This window comes from Puma concolor, chromosome E4, assembly GCF_028749965.1.
Source record: "Puma concolor isolate L17-30 chromosome E4, mPumCon1.1.hap2, whole genome shotgun sequence".
NCBI lineage: Eukaryota > Metazoa > Chordata > Mammalia > Carnivora > Felidae > Puma > Puma concolor.
This window is the reverse complement of record NC_141683.1, coordinates 34,794,106-34,815,784: the sequence shown is the minus strand read 5'-3', so window position 1 is coordinate 34,815,784 and position 21,679 is coordinate 34,794,106. Positions and strand designations below refer to the sequence as shown.

Sequence of the window (21,679 nt, the reverse complement as noted above, 5' to 3'; positions counted from 1 at the left end):
GGAGAGTTATTGTTTAATGGGTATAAAGATTCAGTTTGAGATGATGATGAAAACGTTTTGGAGACACAGATAGCAGTGATGGTTGCAAATAATGCGGATACACGTAATGCCACTGAAATGTACATTTAAAATGGCTAAAATGGTAATAAAAGTTTATCTAGAAAAACTAACATACAGAATGGTCTAAACATTCCTGAAAATGAAGTGTTCGGCCAGATACTAAAACATATCATAGTCCCATAGTAAAAAAAATGATTTGGTGCTGGCATAGGAGGGTATAAAGTTCAAGGGCACAGAAGGATGTGTAGGATACCCATGAATTTAATATATAATAAAAACTGGCACTTGAAAAGAGTTGGAGAGAAAACAACTTATTCAACGAATGTTGCTACTTTGCCACCAGGTAGGGGTGGGTGGAGTAGAGAGGAGCCCTACATCACACCATATACCACAGTGGATTTCAGATGCACCAATGATCTAAATGCAGAGAAAGTAATCAGAATGCATGGTTAATAGATTTCAGCGAGGGGAAGGCCTAAAGCTTTTATGAAGAAGACAAAATACACACAGCCATTAGAGAAGAGATCAATATATCCAACTACTTGTTAATATAAAACGTCTTCATATATAAAAGACCCCTGATAGGAGAATAGTTATATCAACTCTGGCATATCTTAAAGTCACCATTGAAAGGATGGGATATAGTCATCTAATTACAACCACAAGCCATGAAGTGGAAAAGTGCAAGTTTCAGAAAAAACAGCATGATGCCACTTTTATTTAAGAATAAAGAAAAAAAACCCACCAAAGTATGTATGACTACACCTAAAAGGATGCTTATGTACAGAAATAGATGAAAAAATACCCTAAAATATTAAGTGATTAACTCAAGTAACAGACTAGAGAAAGAGAATGAGAACTAATCTTTTACTCTAAATACTTCTGTAATGTTTGAAATTTTATAAACTTATATTTGTATACTACTTATATATTACAATTATAAGACGTAAGGTGCCTGGGTGGCTCAGTTGGTGGAGTGTCCGACTCTTGATTTCAGCTCATGTCATGATCCCAGGGTCGTGGGTTCGAGCCCCCTGTCAGGCTCAGCACTGAGTACAGAGCCTGCTTAAGATTCTTGCTCTTTCTTGGGGCGCCTGGGTGGCTCAGTTGGTTAAGCATCTGACTTCATCTCAGGTCACGATCTCATGGCTTGTGAGTTCGAGCCCCACGTCGGGCTCTGTGCTGACAGCTCAGAGCCTGGAACCTGCTTCAGATTTTGTCTCTGTCTCTCTGCCCCTCTCCCGCTCTCACACTGTCTCTCTCTCAAATATAAATAAACGCTAAAAAAATGTACATATAAAAAAGATTCTCGTCTCTCTCTCTCTCTCTCCCTCTCTCCCCTACTCGTGAGCTCTCTCTCTCTCTGAAATAAAAATAAAATTTTTTTAAAAAAAAATTATGGGGGCGCCTGGGTGGCGCAGTCGGTTAAGCGTCTGACTTCAGCCAGGTCACGATCTCGCGGTCCGTGAGTTCGAGCCCCGCATCAGGCTCTGGGCTGATGGCTCAGAGCCTGGAGCCTGTTTCCGATTCTGTGTCTCCCTCTCTCTCTGCTCCTCCCCCGTTCATGCTCTGTCTCTCTCTGTCCCAAAAATAAATAAACGTTGAAAAAAAAATTAAAAAAAAAAAAAATTATGAAAAACAATCTACATCTAAGAGTATAAAAATCTTAAAAGAACTGACTAGTAAAATTAAAGCAAAGAAAAAAACCCAGGAAAAAATTGTTCACTTCATATTAACAGGGCTTTCATTTACAATTGAGAAAAATATTGTAGAAACCTAGTAGAAAAATGAGCAAAGGAAATGCAAATTAATGTAGGACATCATTTTTAATGCATCGCCTTATAAAAGCTCTTAACAATGTAAGTAGGATAAAGAGTGCTGGACCTGGATGATCTGAATCTGGATGGCTTGAACCCGGAGTCGTAGTCATAAGAGGAGGCTTGGATTCTGAAAAAATTAATGTTTCAATTCACCAAATTTATTAATACAAAACTACGGATTTAATTTTGATTTTGACTTTAAAAAGATTATGTAAAAAAGAGTATGTAAAAAAATACATACTTCTTGAACTCTGTAATTCTACTTCTGGGAATTTAAACGAAGTATCTATTTGCACAAGTCCATCAGAATGTATGCATAATAACCATGTTTGCTGTAGCTCTGTGTTTTAAAATGGAAATCCCAGAAGTTAACTGGCAATAAATCACAAAAATAATGTGTTCAGAGGTAGCAACTCTGAACCCTGGAAGATATTTCCTTCCAACCCTAGCAAAATAATCTTTTCGGTTCTTAAGCAGAGTAGCTCATTAGCAGAACATGCAAGATTCAGTGAATAAAGACTATTCCCGCCTTTCGGTGGCTATGAAATTTAGTTTCTATCGCCAAATAAAAATGCCAGTAAAGAGAAAAAGAATGAGTGTACGAGGTGAGGAGGGTTGGTGGAGGTGGGGGATGGAAATACAGGCCTTTAATTCTAGAGATAGCAGAAATTTCCCAGTTTAAACTGAGCTACAAAATAATTATGTGTGTGTGTGTATATATATATATAATTTATATATATATTACTTATATATATGTATTATATATATGTATTATTTATATATATACACACACACATACACACACATATATGTATATATATTATTTATATATATTATATATATTATTTATAATATATATGCAATATATATATATTATACACACACACACACACACACACACACACACACACGTACATAAACAAAAAGAAACAAAACCCTAAGCTAAACTGGTTGCAGTCCAGCAACTGAAACATTGTTCTGGACCAGGAAGATACCCTAAAGGAGCCAACAGATCAGTTCTGAAAGGAGTAAAACATCAAAGTCAAAAGCACAGAATATGTACATGTTAAAAACCAGACGCCAAGGGCCTTCCTTTTCACTAATATTAATTTGAGTGATGTCATATAAGCTGCCTTTAGGAGCTTCCCGTGTGCCAGGCACTGTGCTGTTTTAAATGAATCCCATTAAGGGGCGCCTGGGTGGCTCGGTGGGTTGAGCATCGGACTTCGGCTCAGGTCATGATCTCACGGTTCATGAGTTCGAGCCCCGCAACTGGGCTCTGTGCTGACAGCTCAGAGCCTGGAGCCTGCTTCCGATTCTGTGTCCCCCCCTCTCTCTGCCCCTCCCCCCAACCCTCTCTTTCTCTCTCTCTCAAAAATAAACATTAAAAAAAAAGTAAATGAATTCCATTAAACATTTACCATCACTCATTGAGGAAGGCATTAAATCATTTTGCAGGGGCGCCTGGGTGTCTCAGTTGGTCAAGTGTCTGACTTGATTTAGGCTCAGGTCATGATCTCACGGTGGTGAGATTGAGCCCCGCATTGGGCTCTGTGCTGACAGAGTAAAGCCTGCTTAGGACTCTCTTTCTCCCTCCCCTTCTCTCTGTCCCTTCCCTGATCGAGCGCTAGTGCTCTATCTCTCTCTCTCAAAAAAAAAAAAAAAAAAAAAATCATTTTACAAATACGTAAATACATTTAAAGTTTGCATAACTTGCCCAAGTTTACGTACCTGTTTATATCTGCATACTATGGCAAATAATTTTAGAATCGCTAACAACTTAAAATGGCTATCGATACGTTCTTCCTCCTTTCATTACTGAACGTGATAAATGTGTGTAAAACATTAGAGATTTAGAAGGTTTTGAAAAATATAAGCAGGAAGGTACTAAACCTGAGACACTCGGAATTGGAGGTTTTGTACTGGGAGGAGTTGACGCTGGAAAACAAAATAATGTAGATGCATCAAATCTTGGGGTTATTGCTGGCGTTTGCACCAGGAATTTAAAAGACTTTTGGAAAATATAAGCAGAAAGTTAACTAAATCTGAATGATGCAAAATCGGAGGACTAGCACTGAGAGGAATCAGTACTGACAAAAAAATACATAAATAAATAATGTAGACTGGATTAGTACACCCCTCCCCCCGAATTACTGCTTTCTTTTCATTTAAGTGAATTATACCTTTCATTATTTTTAAATTTAAATTCAAGTTAGTTAACATACAGTGAGTGTAGTCTTGGCTTCAAGAGTAGAACCCAGTGATTCACCTCTTACACAGGACACTCAGTGCTTGTCCCAAAGCATGCCCTCCTTAATGCCGGTCATCCATTCACCCCATCTCCCACCCACCTCCCCTTCATTTTTACACACAAAAAAGCCGTACAAGAGAAACTTATATACCTGTGTGACATACGTAACATGCAAAGACCCTAGGAAAACGGATAAGATCACAGCATAAAATGCAAAGACCCTAGGAAAACGGATAAGATCACAGCAGCAGAATGCTTCCGTGAATTCTGTAATACATCTGTCATGGAACTGAATATAAGGCAGAGTCCAATACTAAAATTGCGACCGTGCGCCTATTTTTGGCGTCATTGTTATTTAACGTCAAAGAAACAAAATTACAAAAAAAGAGAGAGAGAGGAGGAAACAGATACCCATTGTACCTTTGTAACACATTGGAGCTGCAGGCTCCCAAGTACCGTTACTGCCACAGACTGCTATGTTGGTTCCATTATAGTAATAACCCTCTGAGCACGTAAACACAACTGTTGCTTTGTAGGAATATTGTTTTCCAAATCCTGACGTCAGCTTTCCATTGGCGGGTTCAGGATGTGGACATCTGACCACTGAAAAGCAGAGAAACTCCAGAATCAATGGAAAGCTGTTTCAACAAAGGACCAAAAAAAAAAAAAGAAAAATAGTGCACAGTAGTCATTTCCAGCAGGAAGAAACATACAACTAATGAAAGGCAAGGTGTTAATTAAAATAAAAAAAAAAAATACCCAAGAAATCTTTATGTGTATGTACACTTTAATTCCAGGAAAAAGGATTTAGAGAAATCTGTAACTTTTTTCCACCTAGAAAGACTGTCATTAGAGTTTGTTGACTTTCCTGCTTTTTTTCCATTACTGACAGGTTTTGAGAAAGGTCTGACCACCACATACAAATCCAGGGCAAGTTCAAGAGCAACTTTTGATCCTCATTAGCTCCGGGGATTTTAATTAATTAATTATTATTATTATTATTATTATTATTATTATTATTATTTTAGAGAGAAAGAGAGCATGAGCAGAAGAGAAAGGAAGAGAATCTTAAGCAGGTTGAGTGCTGAGCAACTTGGGGCTCAATCCCACAATCCTGGGAACATGACCTGAGCTGAAATCAAGCGTCAGATGCTTGACCCAATGAGCCACCCAGGTGCGCCAGCTGTAGGTATTTTTTTTTTTTTAAAGGTCATGCTGACACTGGCTGCAGTACCCTGCTTTTCTAGAAAGGTAGGAAAGACTTTTCTGAGAAGGTAATACTCGAGTTCAGATTTAAAAGTTGAAAAGCAAGTAGCCATGCAAAGATATGCAAAAAGAAAGTGCTCAGGTAGCAACAACATACACAAATGGGATGTTCAAGAAACAGAAAGGCCAGTGGAGTTAGGGCAGTGTTTTCCAAACATCTTGGCCTGCAAGCCAGAGATCGAAAGGCACATTTTACATCGTAAACCAGTATATAAGCACACAGGCCTGAAATACAGGTCAGCCTCATACCAGCGTGCTCTCCTGTTTCCCATTCTACTCCACCTCTTGGGAAGTAAACTACTGCTCATGACCTGATAGATTCATTTCAGAATCTATTAATTAATCTATTAATTAATCTTTTCACTGTTGTGCGAAACTACTGTTAACTGCACTAGTGATTTTCTTTATGTTATGTTGGCTAGACACAATTTACGTACAGCAAAGCTAGTCCTCTTAAGCGGACAGCTGTATGAGGTTTGACAGAGGCAAATAATCATGTAATTACCACAATAAAGACACAGAAAAGCTCCGTTGCCCCCCAACATTTCCTCATGCCGCTTTGTAATCAACCCTTCCCACCCCCACAACCACCTTCACCAACCAGCCAAACACTGATTTGTTGTCTATTCCTATGGGGTTGTTTTTCCAGAATGTCATAATGAGCTTAATTTCTTCTTTTTTAGTTTCTTATGGTGGAAGCTTAGATCATGGGTTTGAGACTTTTTTCTAATATAAGTATTTCAGGCTATAAATATCCTTCTAAGTAATGCTTTTGCTGTATCCCACAAATAGTGAGATTTTGATATGTTGTCTTTTCATTTTTATTCAGGTCAAAACATTTTGCAACTTTCCTTGTGACGTCTCCTTTGACTCATGAGTTGGTTAGAAGTGTCTTGCATCGTTTTCAAATATTTGGGACTTTAATAGATACCTTTGATTTCTACATTCATTCCATTGTGATCTGATATTACACTCTGAATCATTTCAATTAAAAAAATTTTTTAACTATCATATTGCATAGAATATGGTATTAGAAAATGTTCCATGTGTACCTGAACAGAGTAAATATTTTACTGCTCTTCAGTGGTCCCTTTCTTCTAACAATCAAATCCCCTCCTGTGTCTCCCCGCATTACGTCACTCTCTAGACCCTTATACATTAATTTTTAAATATGTTTTGTCTAGGGTTTGTTATTCTTGTTTGTGAGATGGGTAGTCTTTTACAATTTATTCTACCATTTCCTATAGCCCGAACTCTCAAACATCTTGTAACAGAGAATTGTTATTTTTAAGCCAGTGTGTGCTGTGTTTTTTTGATGTTTCTCCCCCCCAAAAAAAAAATCCTAACTCATGCATACACAGAGGAGTTCACAATAAATACATTAGAATGCTAAGAATGTGTAGGGTAAGGGCTGGGGAACTCTATAAATAGAACTATTTTTGAGTCAATTTTACCTGTATTAAATTGAATTAGAAACCAATTTAACAGGAGGAACAAGCACATGGGGCTGTTTTGTTTACTTGTAAGTAGGTATCTACCAAGTGTTTCCAAAATATTTACAAATGAAGAAGGAAGAAAATGGAAGTATTACCTTTACACTGCGGAGGGTTACCACTCCATTCACCATTTCCAGTACAAACAAGTCTGCTCTCTCCAATAAGTGAATATGCATCTGGTCTACTTGATTGATCACAACTATAAGTTACCACTTCATTATATTCATATTCTTCCTTGCCACTATTGGTATATTTCCCATTTGTTATTTTTGGGGGTGGTAGACACAATATCCCTTAAAAAAGGAAAAAAAAAAAAAGGACATGAAAGGCAAAAGGAAAGGAAAAGATGAAGGTAACATTAGTGAAGTCCTATGAACTGCCTTCAATAAATTCATTAACACATGATTTCTACAAGCTGGCTATAAATCCAATATCCATTTACAAGAAAGTTTCTGTGAGAAAATGTATTCTTCCAAATTCAAACCATTAATATAGACATGAACTTTTAGCATAAAACTCATTTTCTTAAATACTTACAAAAGATACCTATATGAAATACCTATGTTTATCTGCAAGACCATTCTAAGTTCTCATCATAAGAGACGCTGATGCTTTAATGACCAAATATGCTTGTGATTAAAAATAAAACTCAGTGCTAGTTGAGAAATGCTTTATAATTTATAAATACTCTTGACACTTGAACAACATTGGGGTTAGAACTGATCCCCTGCAGTTAAAACTCCTCACATCTTTTGATTCCCCCCAAACTTAACTACTAATAGGCTATTACTGACCAGAGCCTTACCAAGAACATAAAAAGTTGATTAACACATATTTTTGGTATATGTAGTATATGCTGTATTCTTACAATTAAACAAGCTAGATAGAAGAAAATGTTATTAAGAAAACCACGAGGAAGAAGAAACACATTTACCATACTGTACTGTTAAAAAACCACAAGTGGACCCACAACAGTTAAAACCTGTGCTTTTCAAGAGTCAATTGTATAACCATTCACTAAATTGATAGTTCCCAGTATCAAAATATTATTATCTGTTTTCACTTTTATCCATATAAGTCTATGGTGAAATCATCCAGATACTATAAATTGTGTGATAACACCACCGACTGAATCCAGACATCTTCCTTTGAGCCAGATTTTGAAGAGATTTGCAAAAATGTAAAACAATACCCTATTCTATTCCTTGTGGAAAATTCTGCTTTTTTAAAATTTATTTATTTTTTGATGTTTGTTTATTTTTGACAGAGAGATGGAGTGCAAGTGGGGGAGGGGTAGCGAGAGAGGGAGACACAGAATCCGAAGCAGGCTCCAGGCTCTGAGCTGTCAGCACAGAGCCGAATGCAGGGCTCCGTCGAACTCATGAGCCGTAAGATAGGACCTGAGCCGAAGTTGGACGCTTAACGTACTAAGCCACTCAGGCACCCCGAAAATTCTGCTTTTTTAAAAAATTTGTTGGGGCGGCCTGGGTGGCCCAGTCAGTTAAGTGTCTGACTTCAGCTCAGGTCATGATCTCACTGTTTGTGGGTTCGAACCCCACATCGGGCTCTGTGCTGACAGCTCAGAGCCTGGAGCCTGCTTCAGATTCTGTGTCTCCTCTCTCTGCCCTTCCCTGCTCACACTCTTTCTGTCTCCCACAAATAAACATTTAAAAAAATTGTTGCATAGGTTAACATGCATTGAGCTTACAGTTCTTAAAAGTGAATTAATAAATAATTATGAATATCAATAGACATAACCTGCATAGGAAAAGCTCTTTGTGGTTTTTATTAATTTAAAAGCATAAAGGGATCTCAACAGCAAAATTTTATTTTTGTTGTTGTTGCTATAAGACTTTATTTTTTTAATATGAAATTTATTGTCAAATTGGTTTCCATACAACACCCAGTGCTCATCCCAACAGGTGCCCTCCTCAATACCCATCACCTCCCCTCCCCTCCCTCCCACCCCCCATCAACCTTTAGTTTATTCTCAGTTTTTTAAGAGTCTCTTATGGTTTGCCTCCTTCCCTCTTTATAACTTTTTTTTCCCCTTCCCCTCCCCCATGGCCTTCTGTTAAGTCTCAGGATCCACAAAAGAGTGAAAACATATGGTATCTGTCTTTCTCTGTATGACTTATTTCACTTAGCATAACACTCTCCACGTTGCTACAAAAGGCCATATTTCATTCTTCCTCATTGCCAAGTAGTATTCCATTGTGTATATAAACCACAATTTCTTTATCCATTCATCAGTTGATGGACATTTAGGCTCTTTCCATCATTTGGCTACTGTTGAAAGTGCTGCTATTTTAAAGACTAATCCTCTAAATTCAAAAGAAAGCATATACTTACTACTACATAGAGGGGGATTATCACTCCAAGTCATTGTATTATCGTCGATACTAGAAAGTTCACAATGAATAACTTTTGACCCAAACAATCGATAACTAGAAAAGAAAAAAAGTTACTGGATTCTTCAGCAGTTAACAAGATGTGTAGAGCAATAAAAAAACATTTCACATGGCTGTTTTTCTCTACTACAGTAGTTTGAGGAAGAAGTTCCTTAAGGGACATATAATGAGAATGGTAACCATAGCTGCAACGTAACCAAATAAAGAATTTCTGCACTGAAATATACACTGGCCTAGAGCAAAGATTTCTAAATAAATCTGTCACATCTGTCAGTCTGGCCTCTCTGCTATCTCCAGCCATCACATTACACATTCACTTCTATGCTCTGGCCATTCTTCTCAGTCAGAACAGCCAAGCAGAGAGATTAGGCCCTAGGGCTTGCCTGGATGGAGCTGAGTCCCAGCTCCATGACTCGCTTTCTATCTGACCTCAGGCAAGTCCCTTAATGTTCCTCTTGCTCAGCTTCCTCATCCCGCCAAAGAGGATAACAGCATATACATCATGGAGCTCTTTTTTTAACATGTATTTATTTTTGAGACAGAGAGACAGAGAGCATGAACAGGGGAGGGTCAGAGAAAGAGGGAGACGCAGGATCTGAAACAGGCTCCAGGCTCTGAGCTGTCAGCACAGAGCCCGATGCGGGGCTCGAACCCACGGACCGCAAGATCATGACCTGAGCCGAAGTCAGACGCTTAACCGACTGAGCCACCCAGGCACCCTCATCATGGAGCTCTTTTGAGGATTAGATGAGTTGCCATCTGGCACATAGCAAGTGTTAGGTGAGTTTTAGTTCTTATTCATGTTTACATCACAGTATCTGTTTTTATAAATGCTTATTCATTTTTGGGAGGGGGGGGGACCGAAAGAGAGGGAGAGAGAAGCTGACAGTGCAGAGCCTGATGTGGGGCTATATCCCACGAACCGTGGGATCATGATGTGAGCCGAAACCAAGAGCTGGCTCCTCAACTGACTGAGCCACCGAGGTGTCCCCATAGTATCTTTCTAACAAGGAATAGCTCAGGGATATGCCTACTCATTATCTTCTCTGATGATTTAAATTCACAGTACTCTCTTCTCCTGAACTCTCATTGTAATGATCATGAATCATTATATTTATTTGGGACTATTCATTTGCTACTTTGTTTTGACATCTTTTTGTATGTATTTTGTTTCTCAATAAGGCTACAACTTCTCTGAGAAGAGAATAGGTCTTAAATTTTTACTGTTCCTTAAAGTGCCTAACAAGCTATCTCTAAATAACTATAGGCATACCTCGTTTTATTGCGTTTTTTTTTTTCTGTGCACTTGGCAGATACTGTATTTTTTTTAATAAATTGAAGGTCTGTGGCAATACTACAACATGCAAGTCAATCAGTGCATTTTTCAAACAGCATTGGCTCACTTCGCGTCTCTGTATAAACTTATCTTTAAATTAAGGTATGTACATTGTTTTTTTTTTAATATATAATGCTATTGCACATTTACTAGACTCCATTATGGTATAAACCTAACTTTTATATGCACTAGAAAACCCAATAATTAATTTCACTCACTTTTTTGAAATACTTGCTTTATTGAGGGGTTATGGAACCAAACCCTCCACCTCTGAGGTATGCCTATGGTGACAGCATGCTCCAATATTTTTACTGGACCAAGTTAAAAAACAGACAGTGAAACTGCCTGCAAATACTTCTAGCTGAATTTTCCCCCAGAATCAGTCAATCACTGATTCTCTATTAAAATGTATTAGGAGATTATTCTGGAACAATGGCAAGGTGGTAAGCACCAGGAATCTGTCTCTCGATCTAGAAGACAACTGCACTCTTAGCATCTATGTGATGTAAATATTTTAGAACTAGGGAGTCTGCTGATGGTTTACAACTTCGCAGGAAAGACTTGGACAGGTAAACTGCATTGATTTCAGTCAATTTCATCTCAGCAGAGTGTCAGGTACCCATCCTCCACCCCTCAGCAGGCAGCTGTGCATGCGTTCTTGGAGCAGCTTAGAAGCAGTTGGGAGATCCAGGGTGGGCAAAAAAAGACACTGTCCTCCAAATAGCGGGGATCTGTGCTCTTATCACTGAACTCTGCTTCTGATCACAGAGAAGCAGTGAGGCAGGCAGTTACTGCTGTCACACCTGCCCCTAACTCTTGTAAGCCCCCTTCTACCAGCCTGAAGTGACTTCTAGGGGACTAAATATCCAGTGCCCTCTGCTCCTCATTTCATGTTTCATTTTTCTCCTCTCAGGAGCCAGACATTAAAGACTAGAACACTGAAAGACAACTGCATGTGTGGGAAAAAGTAAAAGTGAATGTGCATGCCCAGAGAAAGGCTAGAAAAAACTGAAAAGACCTTCAGTTTACATGTCAGGCTGATCCTTCGCATGGAGACAGCCTACAAGAATAACATAAAATGGCAAACCCTAGGGAAAGAGGAGAATCTGATTTCCAGAGTTAGCACATTAGTAGATTCAAATGTACAGTTCAACAAAAGTTACAAGGTATGCAAAGAAAGAGGAAAGTCTGGTCCATTCAAAGGAAAATATACATTAACAGAAATTAACAGAACTAGACAAAGACTTTAAAATAAAAGTCTTAAAGATGCTCAAAGAATTAAAGGAAGAAATGTAGAAAGTCAAGAAAACAATGTGTGAAGAAAATGGAAACATCTACTGGAGATAGAAAACCTACAACAAAACCAAAATGAAATTCTGGAGTTGAAAAGCATAATAACTACAATGAAAAATTCACTAGGGAATTGAATACAGATTTGAACATGCAGAAGAAAGAATTGGTGAAGAGAGGGCAATGGAAATTATGGAGTCTGAGGAGCAGAAAGAGAAAAGATTGAAGAAAAGTAGACAACCACAGGTACTTAGGTGACACCAATATGCTAGCCAACATACATGCTGTAAGACAATCAGAAGAAGATAGAAAGGGCACAGAGAATATCTGAAGAAATAATGGTTGGAAACTTCCCGATTTTGATGAAAGTTGTGAATATAAACATCTAAGATGCTCAACAAACTCCAAGTAAGAAGAATGCATAGAGACCCACACTAGAAAGCATAAGAAACTTTCAAAAGACAAAGACAAAGACAGAGAATCTTGAAAGCTGGGAGAAAGAAGTGAATCATCGCCTAGGAGGGATCCTAAATAAGATTATCAACAGATTTCACATCAGGACTTAGAGGTCAGAAGATAGTGGATGGACTGAAAGCTCAAAGGGCTAAAAGAAAAAGAACTGGCAACCAAAATTCCTCTATCCAGTAAAACTGTCCTTCAAAAGTGAGGGAGAAATCAAGACTTCCCCAGAAAAAAAAATCTGAGGGAGTTTGTGACCAACGGTTTGTGACTACAATTTTGCTTATAGGAAATGTCCAAGGGAGTCTACGAGGTGAAATGAATGGACACTAAAAAGTAACTTTAAGCTGTATGGATAAAGATCTCAATAAAGTAAATACCTGGGCAACATTAAAAGCTAGTATTATTGTAACAATGGTTTGTAAGTAAAATTTTTGTTTTCTATATGATTTAAGACACCAATCTTTTAGAAGAAAATAAGTTATTAGTGCAGAAGCTAGTATTACAATTATTAGTGTAGAGATCAGCGCAGCATCAGCAACCAAAAGGGTGGGGATGAAGCTGTAAATGAGCAGTTTTTGTAATTTATTGAAGCTAACCTGGTGTAAATTCAAACTGGAGTGCTAAGAGTGGAGGATGTTAACTGTAGTTCCCATGGTAACTATAAACAAAATAGCTGTAGAATATACACAAAAGGAAATGAGAGAGGAATTTAAACATTTCACTGTAAAAATAAACTAAACAAAAAATTAAACAGTAATACAGGAAATGAGGGACATAAAAAGGTATAAAGCATATAGAAAAAAATAGCACAATTTCAGAAGTGCCTCTTGCCAGTAATTACTTTAAATGTAAATGGATTAAATTCTCCAATCAAAAGACAGCGATCAGCAGAATGGATGAAAACACATGCATGATCCAGGGGGACCTGGGTGGCTCAGTCAGTTGAGCATCTGACTCTTGATTTTGTGTCAGGTCATGATCTCACAGTTTATAGGATCAAACTGTGTTGGGCTGTGTGCTGACAACACATAGCCTGCTTAGGATTCTCTCTCCTTCTCTGACCCTCCCCAACTCAATTCTTTCTTTCTGTCAAAATAAACTAAACCCAAACCTAGCAGAAGGGAGTATTAAAGATTAGAGAGGAGATAAATAAAATAGAGGAGAAAAACCAAAAGTTGGTTCTTTGTAAAGATCAACTGAATTCACAAACCTTAGTTAGATGGACAAGAGAGAGAGAAGACTCAATTTATTGAAATCAGAAATGCAAGTGGGAACATTACTATCAATTCTACAGAAATATAAAATATAATAAAAGAGTTCTATTAACAGTTTTGCACCAACAAGTTGGATAACCTAGATAAAATGGACAAATTCCTAGAAACACAAAGGCTACCAAAACTAAACCATGAAGAAACAGAAATTACAACTACTTACTCACCTATAACTAGTAAGGAGATTGAATCAGTAATCGAAATTCTCTCAATAAAGAAAAACCCCAGACCTGATGGTTTCATGGGTGAATTCCACTAAACATTTAAAGAACTAATACCTATCCTTCTCAAACTTTTCCAAAAAATTTAAGAGGAGGGAAATCTTCCCAATTCATTCAATGAAACCAGCATCAACATGATACCAAAAGACACTACAAGCAAATAAAGCTACAGACCAATACTTCTTATGAGCCATGATGCAAAAAATCATCAAAAAATACTAACCAACAAAATTCAGTAGCATATTACATACCATGAACAAGCAAAATTTATTCCTGGGATGCAAGGATGGTTCAACATATGAAAAATGATCAATGTCATATGCCACATCAGCAGAATGGACAAAAACCACACAATTATCTCAATTGATGCAGAAAAAGCATTTGACAAAATTCAACACTCTTTCATGGTAAATATATTCAATGAACTAGGAAGAAAACTATCTTAAGATAATAAAGGCCATTCATGAAAAACCCACAGCAAATATTATACTCAATGGTGAAAAGCTGAAAGCTGTTCCTCTAAGATCAAGAACACGTCAAGGATGCCTGTTTTTACCATTTCTATTCAACATAGTACTGGAAGTTCTAGCCATAGCAATTAGGCAAGAAAAAGAAATAAAAGACATCCAAACTGGAAATGAAGAAGTAAAATTATCAGTTTGTAGACAATGTGATCTTATCTATAGAAAATCATAAAGATTCCACCAGAACAAAACAAGTGTTAGTAGCACTAATAAATGAATTCAGCAAAGTAGCTGGATAAAAGACAATATAAAAAAAAAAAAATCAGACGCATTTTCATACTGTATTCCGTTTACCTTCTAAATGAACATTTTTCATACATGTCCAGTATCCCCAATATAGACTACTGAAAGAACCCTATAGAACAAAGGCTGTTAATCTTTTTAAAAAAATTTTTTTATGTTTATTTTTGAAAAAGAGAGAGAAAGACACAGTGTGAGTGAGGGAGGGGCCGAGAGAGAGGGAGACACAGAATCCAAAGCTGGCTCCAGGCCCTGAGCTGTAGTCACAGAGTCCGATGTGGGGCTTGAACTCATGAGCCTTGAGATCATGACCTGAGCTGAAGTCAGATGCTTAACCAACCAAGCCACTCAGATGCCTCAAAGGCTGTTATTCTTAAGTGCTCAATACCTCTTTTTGAGATACTTAACCTTTGTAACAATCACAAAATTCTAACTAACAGATCTTGATCAACATAACGGTTCAGGTTAACCAGGTGAATTTTGGTCTGCTCTCAATATAAGAATATCTTCAGTTGGCAATTTGGTCTTTCATTTCTATAAGCCCAACTTCAACTGAGAGTTGGCCATTTTAAATAGGGTGCACTTTATTGTAAAAAATGAAGTCACCATTGTTAATGTTCACAATAGATTTATAGTAGATATGGTAAATATTATAGAATTTTGTTTTTCTTCAATTTAAATTTCTTCCTACTAATTACACATCTTTTCAGTTTCCATAAAAAGCCTGAGCCTTGTTAGGCGGTAAGTACGACTTGTCAATAGGAGGAAAATGCAATCAACTTTATGGGAACGCTTATGAAGAGAAGCAAAACAAAAATGGAATTAGGAATATTTACCTTATTTCCTCTAAGGAACAATTTACTTACCCCTCATTACATTCATAGTGAACCTGTGATCCAAAGAGAAAATTTCCATTTATGCTAACCATATGGCCATTTACGGGATCTCCTGGATGTTGACATGATCTTTCTAAAAGAAAATTTTCAAATTTGTTGTTTCATGTCAATTTCAAAATACTTGAATTAAAATAAAAATTCGGCATTGCTTATCTGAATTCATGAGAGTATTTTCTATTTTTGACTATTATAAAGCCAAACTTAAGATTCACATTTAACCAGATAACCAATTGCCAAGAAAAAGATTCCTTGGGGATTTTTCGAGGACTGAAAAACTACTATTTAAAACCTACATTCACATGAGAAAACAATCACTGCACTAGTGGAACATGCAATCTCAAATGTGTGAAATCTCTAGAGCAATAAAAAAAAAATCTGTACACTTACTTGTACAAGCCTCCTGGAGAGGTGTCCATGTGTTATTAGGGTAACAAACAGAAGATATGGGAAGAAGAGGTATAATACGCTTGTATCCTGGGCGACACTGAAATTGTACATTTTCCCCAGGATTATAACTGGATTTAACAACAGTTGGCCTCATAGAGTTGTACTGCGGAGGGTCACAGGCATCTAGGGATAAGAGAATGAGAACATGAAAATGAAGTATTTTCTCTCTGTCACCAACCAGGGACTGTGGTCTCCCAGCAGGAACGTAATACGGAATAGAAGGAAAAATCCAAGATTTTAAATGATTCTTCCATTCCTTTACCAAAGTTGTGATAGCAGTCGAGGATGTGCCTTGCTCATTTTAAATAAAAATAATATCCTACTAGGTTTGGGGAATAGGATGAATTTTCTTTCAACAATAAGTGAAGAAACAAAATCACTGGTTTTTGTCTTAACGATATATGTAAAAAAGCATCCTTCCCCATCTTTTTCTAAATTCATTTCAAAACTCGCCTCTCCTCAGGGTGCCTGGGTAGCTCAGTCAGTTAAGGGTGCAACTCTTGGTTTCAGCTCAGGTCATGATCTCATGGTTTTGTGAGATCGGGCCCTGAGCCCGCATGGGAGTCTCTCTCTCCCTCTCTTTCTGCCCCTCCTCAACTCACACTGTCTCTTTCAAAAATGAAATAAAAAAAAAAAAAAACTATGAATAATTGCCCTTCCTCTAAGAAGCCTTCTATAGTATATGTAGCACTCTGCTCTGAATACTCTCCCATAGCCTGAAACAAACTAAAATAACTTGTCACTTCAGGCTTAGTTTCCTCTCAGAAGGCAAATTCCTAGAGGTAAGGGATCATATGTCTTCTTTTTCTATTACTGTACCCAGTGGGTGCTTACGAAATGCTATAGTAACAATTGATTATTAAATAAGCGTAACGTATTTCATAGATCAAAATAAATATTCACTAAAGTCTTTCAAAATACAAGACTTCATTTCTTGTTTCATGTTAGTGAACTGGGCATTTTATAAGTGAATAAATACCATTTAAATATCAAAATTTACTATTCTGAAATCCTTTTTTTAAGTTTATTTATTTATGTAATCTCTACACTTAATGTGGGGCTCAAACTCATGACCCCAAGATCAAGAGTTGCAGGCTTTTCTGACTGAGCCAGCCAGGCACCACTCAAAATTGACTACTCTCAATAGCATAACATGAAAAATATGTTGCTTTGGGGGACATTATTTTAAGTATGATTTCATCTTCCTCCACTGATCAATGGATCACACATTCTTTCAGAAGCTCCCTGAATGCAGCTGTCTGGGCTGTTTATCCAATATACACCTCCAGGAGTGCTACGATACTGCTATGCTTCTAGAATTTTGAGGGGGTGAAGGGAGGGTTTTTTTTTTCCCCTCCCTAGAATAGTGTCATTTCTACTTCAGCAATTTCTCTTCCCTTTCAATTAACCATGAGCTTGAAAACCAAACAGATCTGTCAGAACAATTATGTAAAACAACATGATGGAGACACATCCAGTAAAGTCCTAAAAGGCTAAAAGAACATGGAGGCCTCTCCTGTAAGGGTGAGGACCTAAGGATAAAGGAGACAGATCTACTTTGATCCCTGAGGAAACTTTTCTTTCTTACTCCCTGGATCTCCGTCTCACTTCAGATTAAGAGACTGGTCAAGAGAACTCTACTCAAGTGAAATATTACTCTCCTTTTACACCATATTCCTAAATTCTAAAATTGTATCTATAAACACCGTCCAACATTTCCTTTACATCATGTCCTCAAAACCACCTACTGGCAATATGTTTTCCACATTACCACTATGCTGACCAAGATATGTGAATGTTCCTCAATCAACTGTCCAAATCAGAACAAAAGCAAAAAGCAAACAAAAAGTCATAGCAATTAAAAGCATTAAAAAGAGGATTAATAAAGAGATGAATTTTATTAATAACATTACATTTACATTAAAATGAATACCCTGAGTCATTTTATAATAGGAGGGGAAAAAGCTAGAAATGCTAATATAATTCCATTCTAGATACAAATGCACCATGTCATTAGAAATCCTGGAACCACCAAGAAATAAATCAAGTAACAGCATTCCTCTGATTAAATTATGCAAGTATTCCTTGTTTTATGCATTCAACTTCAGTAACTATTATTGAAACCAGATAAGCATTTTAGAATTCCAAATATGACTGTCATATATAGTGACCTGTATGGAAAAAGAAATGTCAATTGGATGGTTTATCCATTCAACTAATTTGAAGTATTTCTTCCTCCTAACACGTATAATTATAAGACATGCTTTCAAAAACATGCAAAGTTGACAACTTGGTTTGCAAGCTTTATACACTATAATAACTGAGTCCAATATTATACTGTTTTACAATAGTTTCTTCTCTTGCTCGGGACACTGATTTTTTTTTTTTTTTTTTAACCCTCTGGCTACCCTTTGTTCTCTGCTTGATTGGATAATGTGATATTCCTGATGGCTTGCTCTAGGATTCGTGTTACTTCATTCTGCAGATCCCTCAGGGTGAATATGTATACTCCCATGACCTTATTATCACTGAGAGGCGTTGCCTCCCGCATCCTGGTCCCCATCCTCCATCTCTAGCCAGGGTGCCAAATGTATATATCCAATTGCCCACCCACATGCTCCACTTGGAAATGTCACGCTATCTCCGATAACATTTTGAAGCCAAAGTGTGGTCTCTTGATTCTTTTCATACTTACACATGCCCAGCAAACAAAATAGATGGGTTTTAAAATTTCAATTCCTGTATAATTAATATACAGTGTTATTAGTTTTCAGGTGTACAATACAGTGATTCAACAACTCTATACATTACACAGTGATCATCACGATAAACATACTCTTTATCCCTTTCACCTATTTCATTCATCTCCCCACCCACCTACCCTCTAATAACCACCAGTTTCTTCTCTATATTTATGAGTCTGTTTTTTAGTTTATCTTTTTTGTTGTTCATTTGTTTGGTTTCTTAAATTCAATATATGAGTGAAATCGTAGAGTATTTGTCTTTCTCTCACTGACTTATTTCATTTAGCATTATACCCTCTTGCTGCAAATAGCAAAATTCCATTCTTTTTCATAACTAAGTAACAGTCCATTGTATATAGCTTCTTTATCCATTCATCTATCAACTCACCCTTGGGTTGCTTCCTTTTCTGGGCTATTGTAAGTTAATGCTGCAATAAACATAGGGAAGCACGTCTCTTACCAAATTAGTGTTTTCACATTCTTTGGGTAAATACCTAGTAGTGGAATTATGAATCATACAGTAATTGTATTCTTAATCTTCTATGTTTTCCACAGTGGCTGCACCAGTCTGAATTCCCACCAACAGTGGACGAGGAGGACTTTTTACCCACAACCTTGTATTTTGGATTTTGGCCATTCTGACAAGTGTGAGGTGGGATCTCATTGTGGTTTTGTTTTGCTTTCTCTGATGACTGGTGATGTTGAGCACCTTTTCATGTGTCTCTTTGCCATTTGTCTGTCTTATAGAAATGTCTGTTCATGCCTTCTATTTTTCATTAGATTATTTGGGGTTTTTTGTTCTTGAGTTAAATATAGATGGTCTTCAAAACAGAAATTCCTGTTCTTTCTCTTTTATTCTGCCTTTCCTTTGAGTTCAGATCACCATCATTTCTATCTACATTGCTACTAGCATTTATGAATAGGCCTCCTTACCTACCACCCACCTTTCAGCCAGGCAGCCTGGTTCCACTACCAACACTTCTTCCCACCACATTCGTCTGAAACCCTCCCGCGCTTACACCAACAATCTACAATGTGGTCCTCAAGAAATGATCTTCTACTGAGTCTAGAGAAATTAAGGTAACTCTGGTTTAGATTTGCCATGTGCCAAGTCAAACAAAAGGGCTCAAGGTGCCCTAAAAGGACAGATGCTAACATCATGCTGAATTTTAATGATGGTGATTGTTCATTCTTGACTATCCTGTTGCTTTCACAGTGATCTGCTCTGTGATCCAGTCCTTTGCCTTTCTCTCGCCTCTGTGTCCTCCTGCTGCCACATCGGGTAGCTCCACAGTCCATGGATGCCCTAAGCCATGTCACATCGCTAAGCCTCTGATCACACCGTTCCCTCTGCTCTGAACACCCTTCCTACCTGCTCACCCGCAAGCCCTGTTCAACTCTCGTCTCCTTACACTGGATCCACTCAACTGTTCCTCCAGCAAGCGTTTTCCACTTCCCCGGGGAGGCAGGGCCCCTTCCCCTTCCCTTGCACCGTCCTTTGCATGGACCTCTCAAGTCACTATCACATGTTTTTGTGTTTAACAGTTCCCATGGCTGGCTCCATTCATCCATGCAGCCACATCACCAAGCACAGCATGTCCCTCAGAGTAGCGAGGCAAAACAACATGGCACTCAAAGGACCACTGGTGTTTAAACAGAACACCATGGGGAAGAATACGCTGTCAGGCATCTGACACTGAAACTAACCATCTTTAAGCTTGAAGCACTGGAGAAAGATCTGGCCATGTCATTTCTTCTGTTGCCTATCTCCCAGTATTCTGTAACCTAGCAACTGACCAGAAGGACTGTCCTCTGGGTATTACAATACGTAGAGTAAAGAAACTAAGAAACTAGCATGTAAGCACTTACAGATCTTGGCTTCTTTAATTAGAGAGAAAGAAAAGACCTAACGATATGACCCACAACAGGAGATAGTGGGTTTTATACAAACCAGCAGACCCTTTGGAGAAGAATGAGACTGGTCCCGAAACTGGACAAATGTTCCCTTCTGCCATCTCGTGCAGCTGGCAACTAACTACCTCTGAGGTGGTGGGCTTCCGGGCACAACACTGTCTGCCTACACACCTTCTCCTGAGAGGATGAGATGCATCAAAACTGATCTGTGTACTCCCTTCCCATTCTTTCCCTGCCCAACATAATGAAGGCTCATTTGTACTTTCCCTAATTTCATACCTGCCCTGATTTTACCTTTAAAAAATATTTTTTTTAATCTTTATTTTTGAGAGACAGCGTGCAAATAGGGGAGGGGCAGAGAGTCAGGGAGACACAGAATCTGAAGCAGGCTCCAGGCTCCGAGCCATCAGCACAGAGCCCGACACAGGACTCAAACTCACGAATCGTAAGATCGTGACCTGAGCTGAAGTCGGACACTCAACCGACTGGGCCACCCAGGCACCCCATGATTTTACCTTTGAACCTTACACTTGGCCTTGATTTCCCTTTTCTTCGTTTTTAAGTCTTATTCCCTTCCATGTTGCACTCTGTTCATTTCAGTTGTCTCTTTCCTCTATTCCAAATGACATTCAGAGTCTCCTTCCCCGTTTAGCTATAAGGCTAATCTAACCTTGATCCTTTTTAAAAACTTCTTTTTGTTTTCTTTTTACCACCACTGGCCCCTCTCCACTCCACTCCCCCCACGCAGAAATGAACTGTTTGATGATCAGTATCAAGCAAGACTCTACATAAACAATGGAAGACAGAGCCCCTCTGACAGGTGCCCCTGCCTTAGCTTAGGCACCACGAATAGGCCATCCTAAGCACGATTCTTTAAAGAACCTTCCTGGGGCGCCTGGGTGGCGCAGTCGGTTAAGCGTCCGACTTCAGCCAGGTCACGATCTCGCGGTCCGTGAGTTCGAGCCCCGCGTCAGGCTCTGGGCTGATGGCTCGGAGCCTGGAGCCTGTTTCTGATTCTGTGTCTCCCTCT

The 21,679-nt window shown here is 38.2% G+C and overlaps 1 protein-coding gene across 6 annotated transcripts in view; it reads right to left on the bottom strand.

The window, feature by feature from the left end:
• The window catches only part of LOC112857685 (membrane cofactor protein-like), a 36,417-nt gene that overhangs the window by 12,245 nt on the left and 2,493 nt on the right, over positions 1-21,679 (bottom strand). For 3 of the 6 annotated variants that reach the window (XM_086693523.1, XM_086693526.1, XM_086693522.1), the window contains exons 2-8: positions 15,932-16,114; positions 15,515-15,617; positions 9,246-9,340; positions 6,989-7,186; positions 4,552-4,734; positions 3,774-3,818; positions 1,945-2,007 (exon numbers count right to left, since the gene is read on the bottom strand). In XM_086693523.1, the coding sequence (XP_086549649.1) occupies positions 1,945-2,007; positions 3,774-3,818; positions 4,552-4,734; positions 6,989-7,186; positions 9,246-9,340; positions 15,515-15,617; positions 15,932-16,114 (870 nt within the window). The remainder of the gene's footprint in view (positions 1-1,944; positions 2,008-3,773; positions 3,819-4,551; positions 4,735-6,988; positions 7,187-9,245; positions 9,341-15,514; positions 15,618-15,931; positions 16,115-21,679) is intronic. The other 3 variants (XM_086693525.1, XM_086693524.1, XM_086693527.1) reach the window with 3 other exon arrangements.